This window comes from Dermacentor andersoni, chromosome 2 (genome assembly GCF_023375885.2).
Source record: "Dermacentor andersoni chromosome 2, qqDerAnde1_hic_scaffold, whole genome shotgun sequence".
Taxonomy (NCBI): Eukaryota; Metazoa; Arthropoda; class Arachnida; order Ixodida; family Ixodidae; genus Dermacentor; species Dermacentor andersoni.
This window is the reverse complement of record NC_092815.1, coordinates 91,780,883-91,807,943: the sequence shown is the minus strand read 5'-3', so window position 1 is coordinate 91,807,943 and position 27,061 is coordinate 91,780,883. Positions and strand designations below refer to the sequence as shown.

The 27,061-nt window shown below is 44.5% G+C and overlaps 1 protein-coding gene across 1 annotated transcript in view; it reads left to right on the top strand.

The window, feature by feature from the left end:
* The window catches only part of IntS3 (integrator complex subunit 3), a 78,944-nt gene extending 52,393 nt beyond the window's left edge, over positions 1-26,551 (top strand). The window contains exons 24-29 of the mRNA XM_050188990.3: positions 7,593-7,641; positions 9,222-9,386; positions 19,115-19,206; positions 19,829-19,901; positions 22,710-22,908; positions 26,007-26,551. Of these exons, the coding sequence (XP_050044947.1) occupies positions 7,593-7,641; positions 9,222-9,386; positions 19,115-19,206; positions 19,829-19,901; positions 22,710-22,908; positions 26,007-26,081 (653 nt within the window). The 3' untranslated portion in view covers positions 26,082-26,551. The remainder of the gene's footprint in view (positions 1-7,592; positions 7,642-9,221; positions 9,387-19,114; positions 19,207-19,828; positions 19,902-22,709; positions 22,909-26,006) is intronic.
* The last annotated feature ends 510 nt before the right edge of the window (positions 26,552-27,061 follow it).

The following is a 27,061-nucleotide window of genomic DNA, read 5'->3' as shown; positions in this document are numbered from 1 at the left end:
TTGTTTAGTGGTTCTTCAAAGTTGTGCGACTTCTAGCTATCAGGAACTTCACCGAAGACATCGTCCTCCGGGATATGGGGGACGGAGAACCTCTGCGCCCTCCTGACAAGGCGAGTCCTACGGCGATAGCCCAGCCCTTGGGAAACCACAACATCGCAGATTATAGGCTTCCCAATTCATCTGATAGCTCAACAGCAGCAGAGATGGACTCAGACAGTGATCACACGCAAGTCCAATCGCACCACTTGAAGCGCAAACTTCGCAGGACGTCAACAGGCAGTGATTCCACTCGTAAAAGCAGATGTGGCAAACGGGTCTTCTCCGTTGGCTGCATGCCAACTACAGCAGGAGCAAATATGAATTCATTGAACAGGCAATTGCTGACCGAATATTTTAATCGAATAGCTTCAGGACATGTGAGAGAGATCCGCATAAGTGCTCGGAAGAACATTCTGACGGTGGACGTGAGTTCTAAAGCAGCATTGGAGGCTTTGAAAGCTATTCAAACTATTGGCAACATTCCAGTTCGCGCATTCCTAGCGTAAGGGAAGACCTGCGGTCTCTACTTTCGTCAACAGTGCAAATCCTCGACACCCACCTATTCCTTGCCAGCATCGATCAAAGTAGGGTATGTGAGGCACTCAGTACAACCATATGTGCCACGACTGTTACAGTGTCACAATTGTTTCAAACTGGGCCACATGAGTGCTGTGTGTAGGAATCCTGCATCGTGCCGAAGGTGTGATGGTACCCATCAGATGGAATCCTGTACAGCTGAAACCATGAAATGCGCAAATTGCTCCGGATCCCATGAAGTGGCATCCAAGAAGTGCCCCAAAAGGGTAGAGGAGAGACAAATTCTGTGAAAAATGGTCAGAGAGCTCCACGCACAAGGAGGCTGTCGATTCCTTCGGCAAGAAAAGGCACTGGTTGCAGCAACGGCGTCGCCGCTCTTAGAGTAAGTTGCCGGTCGAAAGAGGCACTTCCTTTGCGTCCTTGGCTGCAAAGCATGCCACAGAGAGAGCAAGGACCGCACACACAAGGTATGCCTCCCTCAGTAACTCCGCGCCCGCCAAGGAATGAGGCATCCTCCAACGTGTGTCCAACCTCTTCAGCTGCTGAGTAGCCTTCACTACCTCAGAGGGCATCAGGTGGAGATATTTCTTCGGCATCCCCCAAGAGCCAAGAGGGTAATGAAAGGCTTGGAAATGAAAAGGTGATAGGCATGTTTAAACAGCTAGTAATCACTATGCGAATATTGCTCTCCGGATTGGCAATGCCAACTGCAGTATCTGTTGCAAAGGGGTTAGATGCTATTTAACCACTACTAGCGGCTCTAAAATAAGAGTGGCAATTATGGCTCTCGTGATAAAACAGTGGACATTGCAACAGAAGATGCATCGTTCTGTTATAATGCAATGGAATGCTCGAGGTCTAAGTGGTCGCATGTTTGACTTTAGGCAACGAGTTTTCAAATGCCACTTCCCATGCGAGCCAAATCTCACATCGCCATTTCGCCTTTCCGTATACGTCCAGCAATGGTCATGTGAAGATGGACATAAGAGCAAAGTATCACTGTGTATACGCAACAGCATGACATTTGTTCGGCATACAGTCACTCCACATGACAGCAATGAGTATGTGTGTGTGACATTAAAACTTAAGCTACAGGTGTTTTCAATCATTGGCGCCTACATACGTCCTAGACAAAGACTTGACCTCCCCTACCTATCGACTGTGTTACAAGGTTCTCCAGGCCCTCAAGTTGTTGTTCGAAGCTTCAATGCTCAACATCCTTACTGGGGAAGTGCCACAATGAACTGTCGAGGTAAGAATTTGATGGCTTTCATAGACACTGAAGGTCTGACTGTCATCAATGATGGGTCTCCCACCTACATCTGCAGCACTTCCTACAACAGTTGCTTAGACCTCACTATTGTGTCTCAGAGCCTCCTGTCCTCAATCAGTTGGTGCTCGGACGTAGAAACGCATGGGAGCGACCATATACCAACATATGTGCAGATGAAATGGTTTGTGCAATCAACTGCGTCTTCTGTACGCCGCACTGATTGGCCCACATTCTCTACATGTGTAGAAGAGTATTGCGGAGACATCACCTCACCATCTGATATAGAGGACATTATTGTATTGTCAGTGCAGAAAACAACAAAATTTATTAGTGCTCCTACATCAAGAACAACAATTGACATTGAGTATGAATAGCTTCGTGTGATCCGTCGTCGAGCGGAAAGGAAGTGTAGGCGAAGAAAATCTTCATTAGACCTTGTCTTATGTCAATGAGCTCAACGAAAAATATGGTGTCACCTTCAAAAAATGGGAAAGCAACGATGGAGGACATTCTGTTGGTCGCTGGATCCTCGAAAGCCACTTCCTAGGACCTGGCAGATAGCACGGAGTCCTTGTGCCCCTCCTCAGCAAAAACATCCTTTCCATGCTCTAGCACTTCACTTATCTGTGACGGAAGTGCAGGTTGCCGAGGACTTCTGTAAGAGAGTTAGGAGTACAGATATGTTAACATGTATCACATTGGATCGACCCACACCACCTCCTAAACATGCTCATCTTGACCTTCCTTTCACGATGCCGGAATCGGACGCTGCACTTGCTACTGCAGAACGATCTTCTGCACCTGGACCTGACGGTATTTCATATACTGTTCTGTGCCACTTTGGCGTGGAAAGATGAAAAGCCCTGCTGTCGTACTATAACGTAACGTGGTTGTCCAGTACAGTTCCGAAACAGTGGAAAACCAGCCGTTTGTTGGCCCTCCTAAAGCCAGGAAAAGCGCCTTGCGAACAGTCATCTTACCGACCAGTGGCTTTAGCTAGCTGTTTCGGTAAGATGATGGAATGGATGGTGCTAACTAGATTAGAGTGGTTGATGGAAAAAAACGAGCTTTATCCTTAAATGATGACTGGATTTAGACGTGGACAGTCTGCTATAGATGGGGTCATTAATCTTGTGTCCACGATCAAACACGAAAAGGGGACGCGCTGGCTTGGAGTTTTCCTATACGTCAAAGGTGCCTATGACAATGTACTCTACGAAGCCATTCTTGATGCCCTCATTAATTTGCGCATCAGCAGCCGTCTCTACATGTGGATTGTAAGCTACCTAGCTACCTACCTGCACAGTCTTCATGTCCACAAATGATAGCGAAACGAGAAGGCATGTTGCTGTCCGTGAAGTGCTTCAAGGAGGAGTGCTCAACTTGACCCTTTTCAATGTTGCCCTTATTGGCCTTGCGGAAATAATTCCTGATAGAGTACGCATCAGTACCTACACTGACGACGTATGCATATGGGTGTATGGAGTCACAGGACTGCAACTTCGTGCAAGATTGCAGCGAGCGGTTTTCTTAGCATCTTGGTACCTTCAGTGCCAAGGATTGCGATTGGCCACAGATAAGTGCACTGCGATAGCGTTCACACGAAAGCTTATGTGTCGATATTCGATTATTATCAACGGCAATGTCATTCCATATGTGACCCGCCACAGGTACCTGGGCGTTGTCATTGACCGCAGTGTTTCATGGCTGAAGCATGTAGCAATGTTACAGAAGAAATTAACTGGACTTGCTCAAGTTTTTCGCTTTCTGGCCGGTATGAAGTGGGGCCCATCCGAGCATTCGCTATTCCGGCTGTACCAGGCTCTCTACATTGGCTACATTCACTATAACCTGCCAGTTTTATCAGGTATGAGCCCGTCATGTTTTTGCAAACGCTGGAAAGTGCTCAGGCACAGATTCTGAGAACATGTCTAGGGGTTCCATATTGCAATTCAATTTATGGTGCAATTGAAAACGCTTGCGTCACCCCTATACCTGTTTTTCTGCGATGCGAACCTCTGCGATTATTTCTGCGGCTGCTGTGCCGTCACTGACACCACCCCTTATCGACACATCCCGACATACAGCCGGACTCCACTTCTTCAAGAGCCATTAAATGCCTAGAATCTGCCATACCATCATACTTTGCCCCTGCTGACCTTCCATGTTTGCCTCCATGGGTAATGTCCAAAATACGGATACGTCGCAGGAATTTCTAGAAAATCGCGAATACTCTACCTACCGTGGGCCTCAGACATCTAACACTTGAATATATGTCAAAAGAATATGGCTCATCAGCGAACGTATATACAGATGGATTGGTCTCGTCGTATACGTCTGATGCAGCTTTCGTCGTGCGTGCGAAACAAGACGACACCAACATCCACGGAACTCGTGGCAATCAGAGAGGCAGTGCACTATACTTTGCAACAGCCTCCTCAAGTATGGACAGTCTTTAGTGACTCGAAATCCGCTTTGCAGATACTTAGAGTCATAATGAAAGAAACCTCTTGCAGAGTATTGGCTCTTCAGACTGCTGAGCTATCCACTCTAGCGGAAGAGAACGACCACAACATTACATTTCAGTGGGTTTCCAGTCACTGTGGTGTACACGGCAATGAACTGGCCGATGTCGAAGCAAAGAAGACGCTTGAAGAACTAGAGCCACTGCTTGCGATTCCTTTTTCAAGAGCGGATACCAACCGCCTTCTCTCAAGTGTCATCCGAACAGAAACAGAAAAGCACTGGGACAATCCGGATAATTGCCACAGACGACTCGAAAGATTGGACCCCACCATAAAATTTAGGCTACCACCCGAAATTCAACACAGCTGTGCCAGCCTCCTGCACAGACTTAGGCTGGGGGTGGCATTTACACGGGAGTTTGTGCACTTCAGGGGATGTACCGAGTCACCAGACTGTGAACTGTGCAATGTGAAAGAGACTATAGGTCATGTGCTGTGTGACTGCCCTCAGTATTGGAAGAGTGTCAAAATTTTAATAATGTCCTTACGTGCTTCGGCAGCCCACCTTTGTCGGAGGGCATTATTTTAGGCACTTGGTCAGACGTTAAATCGTGTTTTAAGGCTATCCAGGCCTTACTTGGTTTTTTTAAAAAGCACGGGCCTGGACTGTAGTCTTTAAGTTGTCCAAACAGCTTACTATATGCTTTACATCTTTCCTCATCATCGTCACCCATCATGCGCCTTTTTCTTCCCTCTTTCTTTCCCTCTTCCCCTTCCCCCAACACAGAGTAGCTGGCTAGAGGAATGTACCTCATGCCGACCTCTCTGCATTTCGTATCATTAAACCTTTCTTTGAATACAAGCCTGGTTTCAAAAAATGATGAACAATAATCTATCTGCTTTTACTAGTCAGTTTTGCAACGTCTATGTACACAGTGTCATTGTGTACTTAAAGACAGAGGGCCAGCATGCAAATCACTTATCAGATGTTTTGGAAGCACTGAGTAAGGCCGAGTTAAGCATAAATGTCAGAAAAAGTGAATTGTTCATCTGGTGTGGTCTGTGGTATTTCTTGGCTCTTGGCAGGGTGTTTGATGGCCACAGAAAAGTACCAGAGCAGAGTCTGTCGAGAGGGTTATAAAGACATTGCCTAGGCCACACGATTTGCATTAACTGCGAGTTTTTCTAGGTCTGTCTGTGCATTTTCAAGCCTTTGTACCGCACTACGCCACCATGACAAAGCACTTGATATCTCTAACACAGAAAGGTGTACCGTTTATTTAGAGTGAACATTGTGAACAAACATATCAAGAATTTGTGAAAATCATATCTTCAGATCCAGTCTTCATACCTCCGGACTTGAAAAAGCCTTTCAAGTTCTGCGCGGACACATCACTTTACGGAACTGGGGCTGTCCTCTACCGACGGGATGACTCACAGCCACCAGCGTGCCAACTCAACGCTGTGGGTTATTACTCACACATTTACGAAAGCGCAAGATAACTACCCTACTACGGAAGTGGAAGCACTTGCAGTGGTAATGGCTGTAAGGTATTTCCGAACACACCTTGAAGGTCAACAGTTCAAGCCGTTTATGAACAACAAAGCACTTACCTGTCTTCTCAATATCTCGCAGCTAAAAGTTAGAATTGCGAGGTGGATCAACGAATTGCAACAATCCACATTTGAAGTGACCCACAGACCAGGGGACAAGCTGCCAGAAACTGATGCATTATCAAGGCTGCACATTCCATCAGTAGCAAATACGGAAAAAGCATGTGCCATCAACACCTGGGGGGGCACAGAGGGAATTTGATCACAGGGCGAGAAGTTTTATGTGCCAGAGACATATAGGCCAAGAATCTTGCAATTTTACCACAACAGTGCCGAATCTGGAGGACATGATGGATTCTCAAAGATGTTCAGGAAGATAAACCAGTGTTTTAGTTGGGAAAGTATGAAAAAAGATGTGCACGAATATGTCTACACTTGCCACCTGTGTCAAGGGGCGAAAGCCAAGTACAAACCTAGAGAAAATGAAATGGTCATGCCCACATATTCGAGTGTACCCTTTGAAGTTGTCCACCGAAAAGAAGGGAGAAGGGGTGTCAAAGACGCAGGCTTTCCTTGTCACCATAGATGAATGTACGAGAATGGTAGCAGCCAAATGTGGAAAAGTGAATGCCAACTCTGAAATTGCCCTAATGGAATGCGTCATCTTCAAGGCAACTAAAGTATTGGTCTCCGATAATGGACCTGTTTCTGTAGCGAAAAGCTCAGAAAATAGGCAGAACAGAGAGGCATCTCCCTAAGATTTTCGATGCCGTACCACCTGCAAGGCAACGCAGTTGCAGAAAGTTTAATTTGCGACCTCAAGAAGTACTACTTGGATTTATACCCTGCCTTCCCTGGTGGGTGGAAATATACCTTGGAAGCTGCAGTGACTCACCACAATAACAGCTACACGGAGAAGTTGGGCTGTAGTCCATACTTTTTTGCAAATGGAACAAGTCCTTGGCTTCCTGCAGATCATCAGTTAGCAATCGCCAGCCGTGTTATTCTTCTAGAGACCCCAAGACAACTGAACAGCAAATGAAATTAAATTTGGAATGAAGAGAAACTTCGACAAGTTGCCTGCGATTGGACCTGGTAGTTTCGTACTCTTAAAGAAAGGAGCAAGCTAACCCAAGTGCCAATTTAGTGGTCCGTACATGGTCACTAAGATGGCAAGCCAGCAAAAGATTCTCAGGTCGGTCTACTACGAGATTCGGGTAAACACCGTCGAAGCTAGCTCCGTTAAGAACATCATCCTGTACTATCCCAGGAAGGATGAATTCAGAGGCCCCAGAGAATGTGGAGTTCCATCAAGACAAGGACAAAGTGGCACAAGTACCAGGGGAGAAGAAGAGAAGAACAAAGCTTCAATAGAGGAATGGCTTTATCCATTTCTGTTGAGTTCTTTACAGTTGAGTTTTCTTGGTGTCTACATTGTGACTTACTATCTTCTCTAGCAGTGCATGCCTGATCATGGCATGTACCATGTAGTACTGCATAGGCTTTGAGGTGCTACTGGCCATTTTGTTCGATCTGACCTTGTGTGCTTGTAGTCTGTATTAGTGTGTGTAGTATGTAGTAGTGTACCTTTCTTTTTAAGCATGTGCTCTTTGTGTGTGCACGTGTTGCAGCGCTTGTCAGTTTCAATATAACTGCGCATACTGCATGACATTATATAAATAAAGTATTGTTTATATGTGTTCATTGGTGTTAAACATGTGCAGCCCATGCCGAAGCCTTGACAAGCATATTGCTGCTCCTGAAGCAAGAGAGGTAAATATCTTTAATTGCAAGCGGTTTTGCTCAGAGTCTGTTGGTATTCAAAATTAGCTTCTAAATTTGTCACGCAAATAGTTTTACTCTGCCATTCTATGAGTATGGTGATTTTAACCATTTAACCGCCAAATAACTTCAGAAAAACGTACCAAATTTCCCAAGTTTTATGTAGTCATAATTTTTTTTTACTATGTCATTCAGATTCTGCAAATATACATTGCGTCTTAATAGGTTTCTTTTTCTTTTCTTTCTTTTCTCTTTTTATTTTAGAAAAGGCTACTCTTAAGGTAGCTTTTCATCAGTGCTGACCTTAACTCGTCTTTGGCCGTGGGAGCAGCAGAAAACCGGGCTGAACAAGTGCGACTTGTCATTGATGATATTGGTACAAGGTCCCATGACGAGTACAGCTGAGGCTTGGGGGTTAAAGGGTAAAAAAGAGCTTAAAGTTGGTCAGGCATTTAAGTCCCTGAAAGAACAGGTATTTAATATCATAAACATTGACTGCTCAATAAAAATGCATGTGACATGATAGGTTGCGACAAGCAGTACTGCCACATGGATGAATAAGTTTAATGTAATGCATTGTGTTTTTGTGTGGTGGGCCAGAGTAAAGAATTATATTGTTGTCAAAGTGACAGTACTGAAATAAGTGCCAGGAGAGTTGGGCCAAAGAGGGAAGCATATTGTGTTTTCTTTGTGTGTTATGTCATGAAATGGGTTAACAATGCATCCTCAGCTTCAAAGTGCTGTTAGGCTACCTTTGTACATGAAAAGCATGGCAATTTTCTCTGCTTTTGGTGATGTCTTTAAAAAAGTTTTAGGACTTTAAATTTGATGCTAAAAATTCTTTTGCATCTTGGCTACTGTGTTATATGGGTGAAATCAGCATTTTTTTTAACCAAGTTCAAACTTCACAGATGGATAACCTCTATTGCTTTTCAGCAGATGGCAATGCCTCTTTACATTCACTCTACCATTGCAGTTGCACATAAAGCAGTTTGTAGTCTCTGGTGTTGCTTTTTGGTGCTTATGTACCACTCACTTAAACCCTGTTAGGTTCTTTGTTTTTCAGACTAGAGGCTTTCAGATTTATTTCCTACTTCCTGTCAAAATATAAGGAAACTTAAGCGACAGCTTTAGGCAGTTAAGTCAAAACTATTTGAGGAAAGAAAACGTGTCAGTAGCTGTTTCCAAACATCATCTCTATTTCTCTGCTGTTGCTGCAGTGCGAATAAGTAAAGGTTGTTTTGTCGTCAAAATGTGTTATTCAACTTGCATGTTCACTGTAACACATTTCAATCAACATGCTCTTTTGGCTGCTGGTACAACATTAACTTGTTCTAATATGTCTTCAATCATATTGTACACCAAAAATAAGCAACTGGTGTATACTAGAATTTAGTCAACTTGACACCCCGGTGTGTCCAGAAAATTCTTGTTGGTTGTGTAGCTTCTGCCTTTGTTTACATTGATCCTGAAATAAATAGTCCTATGCATTTCAGTGGCAAGAAGGCATTTTCTATGCCTCTTGCTTCTTCTTTGCCTCCTTGTACTGATTTTGTCTTGTCCTAACAAAGGCCCTCGATGGAGCTGCTCAAACACATCCTGTGCCGAGATGTCAAGAGCAACGACCTCTTTGTTGTCTCCATACTGAAGTACTGGACCCAGGAGCACGAGGTGCAGCTCTCGGAGCTTGTTGGATCCCTCTTCGCTAAGTCAGGCTCAGCTGCCAAGCGGAAACGGTGTGTTGTTTGCCGTTCGTTTATTGTGATACCAATAAATATAGACACTTGAGGTGCGCTCATGCTGCCGTGATGCTGTCCCGGGTGTCACAACACATGCATGGCCCCTGCACCATGACAATGTGCATATTTAGGAGTGCAGATTTTTGGGCTAGTTCGTTCGTTGCATCGATAAAACTCAAAGCGCTGGATTGACACGGACAAGAAAGATGACAGGACGTGCTTTTCATCCAGTGGGTTCCCAGAACGTCTAGCGTTTTATCTAAGGTCTACCGATGTTGAATGTGAGGGATACATCTATCTTCAAAAAGAAGGAGTGTGTATTGGATCATGCCTGGCCCCTGCCTTGAGCAACCTGTTTCTCGCCTATCATGACAGACGTCTAAAAGAAAAACTCGTGACGCTAAAGATTTTAAAAACCTTTATATATGTGGACAACTACCTCGTGGTCTGTGATTTCAATTCAAATAACACTGAAACAGTAAATGATGTGGCTGCCATGTTCAATGAATCTCTTGACAATCTGGTTGTTACGCATGAGCTACCTAACAATAATGCTATCCAGTTTTTAGATATCAAACTAAATTTGACCACCAATCATAGCTGTTGGGAATATTACGCTAGGAAAACAAAGATGCTGCTTTCGCATGCCTCGTCACATTCAAAGCTGGTGAAGCGAGCAATCGCAAACCTGTGTTTTGTGAATCCGCTCCGCAAATTGTGCCCCCACCGGATGCCTAGGAGTTCTTTGAGACAAAAAGAGTGGCTACTGGAAGCAGGCTACCCTTTCCACATACTTTTATCAGTGCGGAACCGGGTGGCAGGTACAAGTGCAGCCACGAAAGGAGAAAGAAGGTGGTTGTACCGTACATGCATAGGATATCGCATGTTTTGAAGAAGGTGGCCCGTAATGTGGAAGTAAACGTCATATTTTCAAATCCACAAAAACTATGCAGCATATGTAAGGCCACCGATCCATTGAGAAAGACGCACCGAGGATGCACAAAGAACCATTGGCCGCTGCTTGTGCACGGCGCGCAAGGTGTTGTATATTGCTTCCCTTTCTGATGCAGCAAAGTGTACATAGGGCAGACAGGCAGATGCCTCAATGACGGGCTAAGGGAACACAAGCAAAAATTGAACTGTTATCGAGCTGGACATGTCTCCGTGCATTGTGATGATTGCAGGTGTAAACCACTGCTTAGGAATTGCTTAGTCGTGTTTAGAAATACAGATAAAGATACGTGGGAAATTGTAGAAGCAGGCTTGATTGCGAATGAAGGCGCTAAATGCAGCAGCGCTCCATCGATTACTCTAAGGAGAAAAGAAACTGCCTGTCTGGAAAATTTTGGGCTGCCCTTGCGATGATTTTCACTCATTTGGCCAGTATAAGCACCATACTTTTCTGAAATAAAATTCAGTTGATAGTGCACATTCTGTTATCTTTCTTGTACATGCCAATCCAGCGCTATGACTTCAATTGCTGCATATTTATGCTGTGGAACCCCTTTGATAAGTTCCTAGCTGTTGTGTTTTCTCAGCTGCTGCGATGCGTTTCTACGGTCCTGAACTGAAACCCATCGACTCTTATTTGTACTACCATACCTCTATATAACAAATCTCAATTTAACAAAATTGGTGAGGTAACAAACTATTTTCATTCTTCAGTCTTAGTTCCATTGAAAACCGCATTTTCTTTTCTAATTTTATTTTATTTTTCCATGATTTAATGAAGTAATTTCATGACACGTTTCCGATTTAACAAGGCTTTCTGCCATTTAAAGCATCTACTTAGAGGTTTTATGGCTATTAAATCTAGCAAGGAACTATAGAAATGACGGTTGAGGTAATAGTAATTCGAAGCGCATTCCACGTGAGACGCTTGTGCGGTAAAAACACCATCAAAGCGCATGTGCTGGGACGATGTAGGCAGGAAACATTGTTCTGCCAATTGTCATGTTGATAAATAACTTGAGGAGGCTGCGAAGCCTGCGGCAGCTCGTAGTGCTCAGAGAAGCGCTAGAGCTGATTATTCTTTCAGCACAAGGAGGATGGGGAAGGTGTAAACGTGCGGTTACATGATCAAGCACCTTCTGAGGGAGGAGGAATGTCTGCTCTTTCCCCCATCGCACGTCAATCTCCTCCTCACACATGGTCCACACGCCATATCTTGATGGTAATCTGTGGCAAATGCAAAGGTCAAGGCACTTGGTGCTTTGATGCGCATTGTGTTCCCGTGCATTTAGTGTTAGCAGTCTTGTAATCTCAAGTTTCCAAGGCAGAGACACAGTGTAAAACATTCGCTTGTGTTGTGACAAGACAACAAGTTCTAGGTCATTGAGTGAGATTAACGTTTGCCTGACTGCGCGTGACACCAATAAAATTACGAACCTTACTTCATGTAATTGTCTCTTGCTATCGTCATCAATGCTCAGCCTTAGAGGTTTGCGAATAGTAATATTTGAGATTGAATTGAATACAAATAGTTTTCAAATACCTTATTACTCACATAATGAACGCAATCGCGTATTGAACACAGCCCCCACTTTTCCATACAAGAAGTGTGTTTTCTTCTTTTTCTCGCATAATGATTGCACCCTGAACTTGCTGCCATGAAGGAGGAGACACACGATACAATTCAGCGTTTGATATGGCGTCCGGCGGGTGCGATTGTGTCCGACGCCGTGTCGGATGCTGAATCGTACCGTGCCTTCTACTTTTATTGCGATATCAATTATGTGGACGCTCCAGGTGCAATTTTGCCATCGTCGTCGTTGCCACGCGCCGCATGGTGTAGGTGTGAGTGAAGGCGTGCAAGAGAAGCCGACGATCATGGCTTTATCTCGGCGCCGCCTTTCATCGCACAAAAGGCCCCTTGGGGAGAGGGGGGGGAGGGGGAGGTGGCATTGTATTCTGGCAGTAACTGCATATTGCACAACCGCAACGGTCACAGCTCCGATGATTGTGGCTCAATCTCCTGAGTACAAGGGAGGAAAGCGGGAAGGAAACACGCTGTCTTCTGTCGTACGCATGGCGCTGGGGTTGAGAGTAGGGGGGGGGGGGGGGGGGGGGTTTACTCCGACAGCAACTGTGCATTGCGCAGCCGCGGCATGCCCTATCTTCAAAGCGATCTGCGTCAGGGGCTGAGTTGGTGGCGGCTCATACCTTTGTGCATGCTGCGTTCTCGCCACTCAGTTTGTGTTGAAGCGAATGTTTGCACGTTTATACGGCCGATAAAACTACTGTCCTTACTTAGTGTAGCTGTCTACACATTTGCTATTGCAATTGATGGTTCTAATTTCAGGCGAAACTGACTTTTTTAAAGGTGGCTGCAGAAAAAGAAATTCGCTCAAAATTTTACCCCGCCTAATGAACGCATCGCCCAACTTTGCACATATTTTTCGGGAGAAAAAGTGCATTCATTATGCGAGTAAATATGGTAATGAACAGCCACTATCACAGTTAATATAAAGCAATGTTCACATTTTAGTATCCTTAATAGCAAGTTTCTGTCATTACATAGTATGTTATGAAGCATTGTTTATGAGAACAGAAATGGAGCATTAGGAGCAAATAAGTAGTTATTTCGCATGCACAAGACTTTTCAGAAACAAGTCGTTTCTTTTTTTCACATGAACAGGATTTTTCAGAAATCGCAGATGATTGCTGTATAGCCTGTAAAGTATGGCTATCAAGCGAAGTAGCCTGCTGCACTACACAAGCTCTCATATTTTATGTCTATACTATGCCCGCGGGGGTGAAAACTTACTGCACATTAAGTTGCTCCAATTTTATGTTTAATTGGGCGCTATTGACGTTTTGAAATATTCGAAAAGTATTTGAAAAATATTTGAATTTTACATATTGGGACTATTCAATGCGAACACACCTACTCAGCCTCTCTAGCAAAACTGTCACTTTATTGGACAGGGCGAATTTTTTTCTTTTTAATTCGTGGCCGCCATATGATAGTGGATGCGGGCACTAAGCGTAGTCAGCCATGAAGTCCATGATTTATCACACTGCGCAGCGCGACGCAACACACGCGAATTCCGGATGTTGTGAGCCACACCGATGCACTGCTGTCGGCACGTTCTGTGCCACATGTGCTGGCACACATAACCGCGCTATTGTGGCCCGACCTTTTCGTGTTTGTTTATAAGTGCCTACTGACAAGTTCTATCCACCAGGAATGCTTTTGGGGATTTGTGAAGTTGTTTTTACTGCTGCAACATTAAAATCTTGAATTAACGAAATTTATGATTTAACGGTTTTTTATTACAAGTACAACTTCCAGGGTGTCTACAAACCGGGGAAACCAGGATAACCGAGAACTCTAGGGGATCTTGAATAGTCTGGAAAAACTCAGGGAATTTGTGCTTCAATCGGGGAAAATTAGCTGTCATTTTATTGAAAAGGAACAAAAGTCTCCCACTGCTGGCTTGAGTAAAATGGAGGAATCGTAACGAATTGATTTGACGCCGTGTCGTTGGCTGGAGGAGTTGCCAGCGTACAGTCAACCACCGATTTTCCAGGCGCCCGATTTTTTGGAAATGCCCGATAATGCGAACGGCTTCGTGGCACCGCCACTTGCCCCATGGAGTCAATGTATAAGAACGTCTGTGATTTCAGATGCAAGAGTCCTTCGCTGTCTGATATTCTGGACTTTTTGTCGCGACCGCAGGTCCGAAACGGCATTAAGTGAAGCCACCACCACCGCCATTTTGATTATCTCGCCGCCTCGAACCAGCGTCGTCTCCTGTCACAGTACGAGCACCGATATACCTAATAAGTGTACTGGCAGGCCTTCAGAGCTTTTTCAGACGTGCCTGTGAGAATTTGAGCCCTTAAGTGCAGTAAAAGACGAGCATTAATTTTTGGGACTGTCCGATTTGATTTTTCGGACGTTTTCGTGGCCCCTAAGCAGTAGGAAAAATGAATGTTGACTGTACAACTGACCAAGAGGATGCTTAAAATCGTTCGTGGGGTGAACACGCTGCGGAACGATGACAAGAACAGAAATGACCGTCCTATTGAGTAAAGATCGGGAGAGGAACTGTGCCGCCTCTTCTTTGAAGAAGCTTGAGCGGAAAAAGCAAAGTGTTGGCTGACGCAAAGTTGCAGGTGACCCTCATTTAAACCAATATAAACTCTTGAAAGCAGTGAAACACAAAACGGAGGCATTGTGCGTGGGCGAACATATGTGAGGACATATGAGGTCGACTTTCCAACTGCTGAGAAAGAATTCTCACATGTGACAAAGTTTGGGCCTAATACCAATGATCTTGCTATCACGTTATAGAAATAGCTCATTTTTGAAAATGTTTGCTTCTGTATGCATATATTTTTATTCGTATTTGAAAATGTTCGACTCGATTTACAATGGACTTTATCATTTTTCGTTTTTGAATGTATTTTATTTGCTGTCCATTTTACTATCCCCTCCCTTCAGTTTCCTATTTTGAATAAAATAAACACTACTCCTTACTATTCAAACTGGATGAAGATGTGTTTTTTTTTTTTTTTTTTTTTTTTTTTTTTTTTTTTTTTTTTTAATGCTTACTTGAGAGTAACAGCATCGGGCAACGTGATGCTCCAGCCTGTCTTGACATAAAATAAAGTTCTGTGTCGCTCAGAGAAAACCTGCAAAACTCAGAATTTAAAAATGTTAACTTGGTCGACACCCTGAGCTTTGTTATATCAAGGTTTGACTGCATTATGTTCCCATTTGATATGTCACCATTCTGCAGTGTTCCCGCGTCTTGCGTTGCATTTGAACGTGGTGGCGCGCACGTACCCAGCCCCCCCCCCCCCCCCTGCGCCCATGCCACCACTCCTCACACACATTCCTAAAGCACTGCCAAATCAACCTTGAGACTTGACAGCTATTTGGTAGTAAACGTTCTGCTGCCTTTTTCAGTCCTTTTGGATGGTGGTAGTTATCGGCATCTCCTGGGGTGTGAAGACCAGTTTTATCATCGATTCAATGCCCCCGCAATTAACTCAAGGTGTCAGTATATATTGCAACGGTCATGTGCATCGCTGTTGTTTCGTTAGTTCAACATTCTTTGTTTAGACTGATCCAGGGACGAGGAAGGAGATTCAGTTCCTAGTCAGCTGGTCTTTATGCTCGTAAAACTAGTTGCGGCCAGAGAAAACGCCAGTTGCATTTAGCTTTTCCTTTTGCTTCATTATTTCCTCGAGTGACGGTGCACCGCTATGCTGGCAGATTTTCGGAACCATATACACGTGATACGGGTTAGACAAAATGGAAAATAAAATCATGTGAAACAGAGTCCATCATCAAACCCTCCAATAACCGTTAAACCCATAAGAAATATGAATGTCACTCGTTACCTCGTCTGGTTTTTCCCTAATTGTACGGCACTTTTCGTGCAAAATTGGCAACTGGAAACAAGAGTCACAAGGACTTGAGAAATTAAGTGATCTACTCTGGGAGAGAGACAAGGCAACAGCCAAACAGGAAGGAAAAGCGAAAGTTAACAAATATAACCGTTTTTTTTTTTAAATATTCATGGATCAACATCTTTTTATTTAAAAAGTTTAGAGAGAACGCCGCTGGTAGAAGAGAAAGATTCGGTGTGTTTTGAATAATGCTTCTACAGTTATCAGTCAAGCCACCTGACATAGCCACTTCTCTGCTGTGCTTATGTGGGTCAGCACAATGCGTTGGCGGGCCAGTTGGTGCGAATTCATGAATACTTTGTTTAGCGCAAAACTACAGACACAAGAAAGACGACAGTGGGTGTTTTTCTAACCTTCCGCGATGGCTGCAGTTCGTCTAGAACCGCAGCTTCCTCTGCTCTACATGGTTGTATGGGGCTGGCGGCCATGCACCATTGCGCAACTTCCCAACTAACAATACGAGTCAGTTTTGGCACATAACTTGGTAAATCAGTAAATGAGAGATCCAAAAGAACTGTGACTTCTGCAAATATATATTTCTCTATAATTCTTCCAGAGCTAATTCAACAAACGGTACTAGAAATCTTTATTTTACTCTTTCGCTTGTTTACTTGTTCTTGACAGTGTTCTTCCTGCACATCTTTCCTGCGTGAGTCCTCCATTTGATGTGGGTCCTTGTTTGTCAAGAAAAGGAGAGGTGTATCTCACAAACACGCCTGTGAGATACACCTTATTTCATTTCTCTTTTGCGGGTTTATGCATCTTTATGGTAAATGGTGGGCATTATTCACAATTGTACTAGTAAAGGTACATACACCCCCTCCCCCCCTCTATTGCATAGAAAAGTTACCTTGGGCTGCCCCCTCACCCCCCCCCCCCCCCCAAAAAAAAAAAAAAATCCTGGGCATGTGCCTGCATAGTGGTCACCTAAATGTAGTGATGCAAAGGAAAATTTGTTCTCGCACAATAAATGTATACATTTCAACAAGCGACCGATGTTGCACAAGCCAGACAAGCATATAGGGAGACAGCGTGCACAGAGCAGTTGGCAAAGCACCCAAAGAAGGGTTCACTGGTTAAAATCTATCCGGAACCATGCACACTGGGCCAGATCCGACAAGCGCAGGGCTACATTTATTTTGGGGCCAGCAAGGGTCTTAAACCCCTGACACACAGGCAAAACTAAAGTCCTTTGCAGTAAACTCCTTTTGTTACTCTGAAGGACCCTTTGCAGAAAGGAGTTGCGCCGATGACACATGGCACCGCTCTAACTTCTTTAGATGATTCCTCAGATGAACTCAGATTCCTCAGATGATTCCTCAAGAAAAATAGCTTGTTAAAGCAGCAAGAGACAAAACATTTTTAAAAAGCAGTGTATTTAGATTGCACTTAGCTACTGTAGAACCCAAAAACATTTTTTTTTTCGTTGTTGATGGCTTATAATGCGCATATTAGTTAATGTTATTTGTGTTTTCGCGCTCTTAGCAGCAGTCTAAATTGGTCCAGCAACTATGTACAGTCGGTGTTTTTCTATGCTACAGTGTACTAGAATAGCTGTGCATGCTGTTTATTCTGGTGCTGGCCACATTACTGTCGTCTTTTTTCACGTCTTTATTGTCCCTTCCTTCGTACGTGCAGGCGCAACGCGTTTTATTCGATGTGTTATTCACACAATTGTGTTCGCGTGACAGAACTGCGCATTTGCATCATGGCTCAGCGAAACGCTACCGATGAAGCAAGAGTTGAGGTCGCTCTTGGATCTCTTTTAGATTAGATAAATACAGGCAAGGCGAAAGTAGAAAGCATCAAACGTCCACTCATCATGAGTATGCTTCATGTTGACTGCTTCCGCACTGTACCCTCGAGCCGCCAACTGCGGAAGGTGGGCCTACGTGCACAACGAACGATGGTTTCACGATGCTAACACACCAAAGACGACGCAGGAAATGACACTGCCGGAATTCAACATGGTGGCACTGTCGACGTGATGAGGATGTTTGAGTATCTTCACTGTTCGACAAATCGCATTACCGCTAAAAATTAAAACATTTTCGCAAGGTAAAAAAATACTTATGGGGCACCGAAGCTGTGTGGCAGGTTCCCTTCTATTGACGAGTCGTGCATGCTGTGTGTGAGAGTAACTCCTTTTCCGCTCGAAAAGTAGATGCGCGATCTCCTTTCCCACAAAGGAACTTTGTCTTAAGGGAGATACTCCTTTATCATGTGTCACTCCGCTTGAACGCCTTTCCGGTAGATGTCCCCTTACCTAAAAGACTTTAGAATGCCCGTGTGTCAGGGGTATTATATGCGTTGCATAATCACCGGTTCTCTTTAGTCAGCTTCATCGCAATAAAGCTGCATCATGTGGTGAAGCATATGCAAAATAGTTAGGTGAAGCATAACAAAAGTGGAGAGGGACTGCTGTCACGGAACATCACATCTGGCCATTAATTATACACACGCGCCCACTCCGTCCCCAGTGATGGTATGAATGCTGAGGCATCTAATAACGTCATTGGCAGCCATTCAGGACTGTTATAGGCATAGCTGTAGCAATAGCCACTGCGGTTACTTAGCGGCTATGGTGTTGCACTGCTAGGCACGAGGTTGTGGGATGAAATCCCAACCACGGTGACCACATTTCGATGGGAGCGAAATGCAAAAACTCCTGTGTGCACTACATTGGGGGGCATGTTAAAGATCCCCTAGAGTTACAAATTAATCTGGAGTCCCCCACTACGGCGTGCCTCGTAGTCAAATTGTGGTTTTGGCACGTAAAACCTCAGAATTCATTGCTGTGGCGATTTGCAGCCTTCCTCACACAGTTAAGTTCTTTTTCTGTGGTTCCTTAAAAATGTATCAATGCGGTTCTAGCTAGTAAGCAAATGTTTGCTGCAATTTACACTGTCCATTAAAATACAAGTCTTACTCTGTGCAATTCAGTTGAGCCTTGTTGTAACGAAGTCTCGTAACACAAATATGCCTTCCTTATATCTGATATTCATTGTAAGCATATATTTGTTACACACTTATATCAGCAAGGCATATATTAGATTTGTTTTGTTATATTCTTTTATGCTATAGTACTGAGGTTCAACTGAAGGTTAAAGCTTTGCTTTAAAAAAGCTTTAACCTTCAGTTTTCTCCACGGTTTGCTTTTCCACTTACATCCAATGCATGTTCCTGTCTGGTAACATAATTTGTTGTTTCTCTACCGCTGTACCCATTCTGTACCTGTCTAACCAAATAGCTGGGCTGAAATTCTACATTTTTACCTAATTGTTCTGTTTGGTCCCTTGCAGGCAACCTTTGGCTGGCAAGAACCAAGGACCAGCACCGGAGCAGACACTAGCGCACCTAGACCAACTGAGGCAGCACTGCAAACAAACATCATGTGAGCAGATGGCTTTGCTAATTAACATGTCTGATTTTTGTCGTGATAGTTGTTATGAACTCTTTCCTGACTCAATATGGTGCAGGGTTATAATCAAAACTCGTCGTCTGTGCAGTGCACATGTAAAAGCAGGGACAGCAGAAAAGGAAATGCACAATTCTGTTGTCCCCATTTTTATGTGAGCACTACACGAACCACAACATAAGTACCAGCTTGCTACATTTTCTATCCTAATGCTGTAATCAAACTTGTAACAGAAGGTAACACAAAAAGGACAATCGCATGGGAGAACATGAAGAACGAGCACTCATAATCAAAGCTGGGTATCGGGCCTTTTACACAGCACCGGTGAGGTGGTAGGTAGCAGGAAAGGGCTCGATAACACAAGTGGGAAGGGGGGCATGAGTACTGGAGAAGGTCGCGTGGGTTCTGCACAACCTGCACATTTAATGAAAAACCACCCGTGCGACAGTTTCATACTGTACTGTTGACTTTGTTGTAGCAATGAATAACTGTATTGGAGGGATGTAGAAAGCGCAGTCACGTCTACCTCATTTTCCTTTATATCAGATAGAGCACTGCACTTGATGCCATCTCATCCCTCTTTCTTTTCCTTCCCCAGTCTTTGGTCAGGGGGCCATTCAAGCGGCTCTTTCTCAAGTCCAGGCCACATCCACTGAAGCACAAAAAACAAAGTGAGTGTACTTGGCAGAAGAATATTTAAAAAAAATTTTTTTTTTGCTTTCTTGATTCACATTTCTATAGTTGCAGAGCACGTTGACAGACATGGCAGCCTCAGCAAAATATAATGTTTTTGCATTCTTGGCTCACCTTATTACAGTCGAACCTCGATATATCGAATAGCGTGGGGATCGCGAAATAGTTCGATATAGCCAGGATTCTATATATAAAATCACGTAGAAAATGCGTCAAAAGCTACTGCAAATCAATCAATACAACCAAGGGTGCGATCGGGGATTGTTGTTCGGAGCACGCGTTTGGTAGCACCGCGCGCAGTTAGCGTAGAGCAAGCCGACTTCATCAGCCGCACGAAGTCAGTGCGGTCTAGGCCAATCGCGTGCTCCGAACAACGATCCCCGATCGCGCCCCAAATGTTGTGCAGTAAATACTCGAAGCTTCACAGAAAGTATTTATTTATTTAGCTGAAAGTACTGCAGTAGTGTAGCCTGCTTCTTATTGGGAGCTGCATGCTTAGACATGGAATCCTCAACATAGTTTAAACGATCCACAAGTGATAGGCCAGTGCCCTCTATTGCGCTGCAGTAGTGGCATAGAAAGGCCAAAGCAACTACAGCCTCAGTTGAAGTCGGGAGCAGGGCAACATCAGCGCTTGCAGGATCAACCTTGGCAGCATCTTCGTTTGGCTGCTACTTCTGCTGCGATCTCCACATCCGTCAATCGAAACGTTTTGAAACGCTGTCAATAACAAAGTATTGAGTGGCGTCTGCCAAGGCATCTATGAGTGAGCCCAGCGAGCGCGCGCTGTCGCACGTCCTTGCGGATGCAAACCGCCATTCCTTGCCTCACGAGGAATGGCACAGAGCGTGGCACTGAGGAGGAGTCAGTGTGGTGAATGCAATGTATCATTGACGTTGCCGAACTAGCCAAGCCGCCTGGCTTGGTTGCACACAACGATCGCAAGGCGCGATAGCTGCACACATCGATTGCAAGGTGCAATCGATGTGTGCAGCTATAGTGCGCAGCAGTCGGGAACGCTCATCGCACCACCGCTAATTTCGAGGATGTTGCAGAAATGCTCACCGCCTGGCCACAGAGCGCACGTGGTCTGGGATGGCGGAGTTCAATACAGTCAACGACCGATTTTTCGGACCCTCTAGGGAACGTAAAAACGTCCGAAAATTCAGGCAGTCCGAAAAAATGAATGCATGCAAAAAAACGCACCCTTTTTATTTTTTTCTCAGATCTAGAGGTAAAGGGCGAAGTAACAGGCTTCCGAAACCCTGCCACAGCATCAGTGAAGTGGCTATAAAAAGAGGCGTTCAAAAACTCTGTATGCAGCCGACTGCCGATTTATTATGTACATGTGCATCGTCGGGCAGGCGGTGTTATTGCTGCAGTGGCTTGAAGAACTTGTTCATTGTTGTTTTGACGGCGTTCCGGTTGCATGCGATCATATTCGCCTCGATCTGAGCAAGGGTCATGTCAGCACTGTACACCGATGAAAGAGTCAACAGTGCTCGCGTCAACTCGGCGCCTGTAGGTGGCGCAGGCATTGGCTCCTCATTTTCAACATCGGAGTCTTCTGAATCCCCCACAACCCGACGGACTATTTCCTCGTCAGTCAGTTCTGCGCGGAAGTCGATCTCGTTGTCAGCGTCAACAAACTGTTCAAAAGTTATTTCCGTGGGTATGGAAACCCCAGCAGAGCGGAGGTCGTTGATCACGTCGTCCCACGGTACTGCTTTCCGCGCTTCGATGCCATCGGCGAGGACGATGAAGACGGAGTGGGTGCCATCGAAGGCAAGCGAAATCCTCAAGTTGCGAACAGTGGAGTTCGCTCACGAGCGTCGAAGCATCTAGGCCTAGCGTCGCAGAGCACACTTGACACAACAGACAACCACACACCACGCTAGCCAAAACGTGGCATGCGCAAACAAACAAACAAAATGGCGCCGCTCCGGAAACTCCGCCAGAGGCGGAAGTGCGGCGATGAACATAGCCAGCGTGGCCAGACCAAATCGGTGTGTGACGACTAGATTCAGCTAGTTCTGCTTCAAAGCGGTGATATGCTTCGGCTGCAAGTGGATTTCTTTCTCAAGGGCGCTGCGCGAGGAGCCAAAAATTCCTTCCGTCCGTCAAAAAGTCCGGAAAATTGGATGGCGGGGGGTTTGAGCGTCCGAAACTTCAGATGTCCTTATACATTGATTCTATGGGGCTCGTGGCGGTGCCGCGAAGACGTCCGAAATATCAGGCATGTCCGAAAATTTGGGTGTCCGAAAATTCAGTCGTTGACTGTATATCCATTTTACATTCAACCCTGTTCGAAATTAAAAATAAAAATGCATGCAATTTTCCAGGTGATATAGAAAGTGTTCGATATACGAAATAATTTGATATATCCGTGTCCGATATATCGAGGTTTGACTGTATCATGTAAAATCAGAAACAGTAGGTAAAGTAACTGGTAGAACAAATAAAATAGCTGAGCCATAAACACATATGTCAATCATAACTGTATCTTGTTTTTCAGTATATTATCTTCATTACACACTTAAGTATATATGTCTATGAAAGGGTGGGAAAAATGCAAAGGTTGAAGACTGGGCATGTTGATATAGCATATTAGAGGTTGGATTGTGCAACATTTTGACGAGACACGCAGAAGAGAGACACACAAAACGGAGCGCTTTGGCCCAAAATGCAGTTATGAAACATTACAAAACCTTGGCACTGCTTTGCAGAAAAGCAAGTGTTTGCACATAACATCTCATTCTTTTTGCATTGAACCACATCAATTTCAGGTACAGTGACCTTTTCGCTTTGGCGGATGATGCGGAAGAGATCAAAGCCCCACCTTCAACACCTCCCAAGGGGTCATCATCAAGGGGTGGCCGAGGGGGAAAGGCTAGCAATGCTAGTTCCTCTTCCTCGCAGAAGGCAGCCGCATCCAGAGTGAAAGCCGTTCTAGCAGACTCTGACTCCAGCACTGAGAGCAGTGAGGTGAGGTACACCTGTACATTACACAAAGGGTGAAATGAATTAATGTTCACCTCAAGGCCCATCAAAACCAGTGGCAGCATCTCCAGGTTTATGCAAAGAACCATTTGTATGTTACCACTACTCCTCTTATCCTCAGCTTCATCATTCATCCCCATACTTTCACTCCCCTTCCCTCTTCCCCAGTGCAGAGTAGCAGGCTTGAGCACTACAGCCCAGGCCAACCTATCTGCCTTTTTCTGTAAATAAAATGTCTCTCTCGTATGTTTCCTCAGGTAGGTTTAGTATTAATTAGGTTTCAATTCATTCATGAACACATATCTGGCTTGTTTGATTGACTGTCAGTGTTTGAACTATGAATATCAGGTTGTAGCAGATTGGGTCAGTCTAGTAGTACACTAACTAGCCCAAAGACCTAGCTATTAGCAGGCCTGTAAAACTGAAAGACACTGAAGGCAAATATTAGGTCAACCAAAGTGATAGATCAATGCTCGAGAACATCTAAGGCGTCAATATTATTGAAAACAGGGCTTTACTAGTCGAGAAATTGAGGTAAATGCAGGACACTATTAGAGGAAGAAAATGCTACTTGTTCAGTTCTGTTCAATGTTTAGAATAAAGAACTCACTTGCATTACCCTTGACAAGGATGCAGGCAGTCATAAGGTTTGGTTTTCGCTCGGCTCTGTACCACCTGTACTTTTGCGTTTCGATAGTTTAGCTTTGTATTTTTGTTATCGTGTGCTGGCTTGCGAAACTCACAAACTGCAAGTAGAAGAAAATTTCATGTCCCTGTGATGTTGTGGAATATTCAAATGGACCATGCCACTGGAGCAAGAGCAGCTGCAGCAGCAAATGTATAGGCGAATCCAACGCTTTGTCTTGGCTCGGTTTCTCCATTGCAGCGCATTTGCGTTTTGCGCAAAAAAAAAAGTGTAGTGCTGTCTGTTGGGAGCCGTTTTACTCACTGACGGCAGCAAATGGCTATGATGGTGCATGCAACGTCATTGCGCCCCGCTCTGGGACAGGTGATTTGAATTGTGCTAAAGGTATGCGGACCCTTCAGACATGATTCCCTCTTAAACTAAGTCTTTTCTTGGCACGAGACAAGAGCTCTGAGGTTTCTGGAATGGTATTTTAACTGTCCACATTGACTTAATATTTGCCTTTAGTGTCCCTTGAGAGTCTCGGGAGCATACATGTCTGCAGCAAAGAAAATGCACACACTTAGGCACGTGCGTTGTTCATACACGAGGGAAGTGAGTAGGGTCTCTGGTTCGTAGTCTTGCGTATGTGAAAAACGTACCTTTGTTGCTGTTGCGCTTCTCGAAGCCCGACATTTTATGCCAAAATGCAAGCTCTCAGGAAGAATACTTATGCTCTGCATCAACTTGGTATTATATACAGTAAAACCTCGTTAAACCGTACCCGTTTAAACAGCAATCTAATTTTAAATGTAGTAAAGTCAAATCCTCGACTCAGCGGCCATTGAACATAATGTGTTTTGTATCCGCGTAAATCGTACCAGCTTATTGCATACGTATCGGTTAACACATAGTGTTTCCACTTTTCGTCGAGAAAACACGGCGCTGCGTCGTCTCCATCGAGCGGCCCAGCAGAACAACAAGCCTCAGAAATTGGAACAACGGCCTCCATGCGCCCTGTGCGTTTGCGCGTGAAGCCAAATCAACATCAACATCATATCGGCGCCGTGCCAGAGAGCGTTGTGGCGTTGTGCAACCAAGGACTCACGTCATGCTGAAGCTCAGATAAAAAAGACGCCAAGTGCTCAGCATAGAAGAAAAATTAGACATTGTTCGTGCCATGTTTGTGCTATGGAACGCGACACTAAGAAGTCGGCGCTGGCACACGAGAGGGATCTGCTGTTGACTGCGGTGTGTGGCGTTTTGAATGCGAAGAAGTTGCTCGGCAGTGCTGCTGCAACGGCGAAGAGATGTCGGCTACGAGGTTCAGCTTTTCGACATCGTTGCCTCTGCTGCTGCCGAAGTGTCGACTAGCGACAGTGATGAGGATGACACGGAAAGTGACAGCACGGGCGATTCAGGCCCGATAGTGGTAGAAGCTGCACATTACGTTAGCCTCACAAACACAATCATCACGACGAGAACAGCGCCTCTCAATGAAAAAGGCGCCCCACAACTTTTGCAGCGCTACCGCGCGCATGCACGAACAATACGTAACGCCAACGAGGAATCTGCCATGCGAGTGTTTGCCGAGAAGAGGGGGCTGGCTGAAAAGCTGGCTGGCAGCTTCAGTAAGTTTGAGGCCGCTGTCGTCGCTGCTAGGCCGCCGTGGCATCAAACGAAAATAACACTTTTGTCACACAAAGTGAATAAATGCTGCAAGTTTTCTTCCCCTTTCGTTACAGTCTCTGTGAGTTCCGTTTTGGCAGGTAAGTGGACGATCTCGTGCTATTTCGGTTAAGCAGTACTACCGTTTGGTACATAATTTTTCCGAGCTCCAGCCAACTACGGTTTAACGAGGTTTTACTGTGTATATTTTCTTCTTCTTCTTCTTCTTCTAGCTGCCACCATTCGAAAACACATTTTTGTGTTCTAAGCCACATGTGCTTGTTCTCTTGGGGTACTGCCTATACTGATGATTTTTTCCATGATTTTAATGTAGGGCTCTCCTCACAATATTCTCTCCAAGTTGCCTTGTGAATCTCTTTCATGCTTTCATACAGAAGTACTGGTGACTGCATTCCATTCTTCGTTGGGTACACAAACAGCAAGCAGTACTGCCTTTCATTAAAGTGTTTTGTTGTGCAAAATGACATTTTTATCATTGTTTAGCTGTGAAGATGGGACTGAGTGAAAAAAAGTTACTGGTGGGTGGACCTCCTGCCCACAGACACTGTAACTGTCTTTATTCAAGGTGTCTGTTGTTTGTTGCATATGAGGACTGTAAACTGGGTGGTAATATTTGTAAGGGTGTCATATGTTAGAACGACCTTTTGACTGCATTTTGCAAATTTGTGCCAATCTTGTGTCATTTAGAACCAGTCTCACTTAAATTTTTATCACTGTTGTGGCTTTTATGTGCGCTTAACACAAGTGTGGTGTTTATTGCTTTTACTAGGATGAAGAAGCTGCCAAGCCCAAGCCCCCACGCAAGAAGAAGAAAACAGCACTTGTTACATCGGACAGTGACTGAAACGTTGAAAGAGCTTCGTCCAAGTCCTTTCTCCCTTTTATAAATATGTACACATCACAGGCACCTGACAGCTGAGCAAAGAGAGGATTATGCCATAGTGCCAGGCAGAAAGTGCCAGAGAAGATGAACTCATTGAAGTGGACCCGTGTACAGTGTGAAGTGATTGGACTGATCCGGTTAACGCGACTGATGGACTCATGCGCTCAACACTCAGTGCCACTGCACTGTTTCTGGGTGATAAACGTGACGCTGTGAACTGTTATCATCGTGCTATGAGGTGTTTCGGACAAACTACATCTGACTTTCTGTCTTTTTTTTTTTTTTTTTTTTGTAAAGAAGTGATGGTGAAACACAGCATTCAATGTAAATAGCACAGTGTACAGCAACGTGACCGAGCACTAATAGGTGCAGGACAGTCCGTCGTTAGCTGTTTTAAAAGAAATAAATCTTACAAGCTATTTATAACATAATGTTGTTTCATGTCTTCTTGTTTTAAATGTTCATTTAAAAAAGACAAGTTCTGTTTTGTGTTTAAAACATTTCAAGCCAGTAAAGAATACTCATGTTGTTGGCGCGAGCCAGTTGGAACCATTAGACTCCTATTTTATCATCTTTTGGATGTAGTTCATTCTGGAACTGATAGGACATTGCAATGAGAAATTTGCATTTGAATGTCGAGTTTTACGAACAAAATAACTTCTGCATGTAGTTCCGTGTATACTCGCTGTTACGTGTATATATACACGCACACTAAACTCTCAGTTGTACAAACATCAGTTTAAAGAACATATTTCGGAATAACAAACTTCTAAAAAGTCCCTGGCAGCCTTCCTGGGCATTCATTACAAAAATCTTTCACTTAAACGAATTTCTTAATGGCAAATATTTCAGTTGAACAAAATTTTGCGCTCTGCAGCGCTGGCATAGCCGATGCCCGCCGCCCCCAAATCATCCCTCCAGCGGCGGCTATGTGCAGTGTG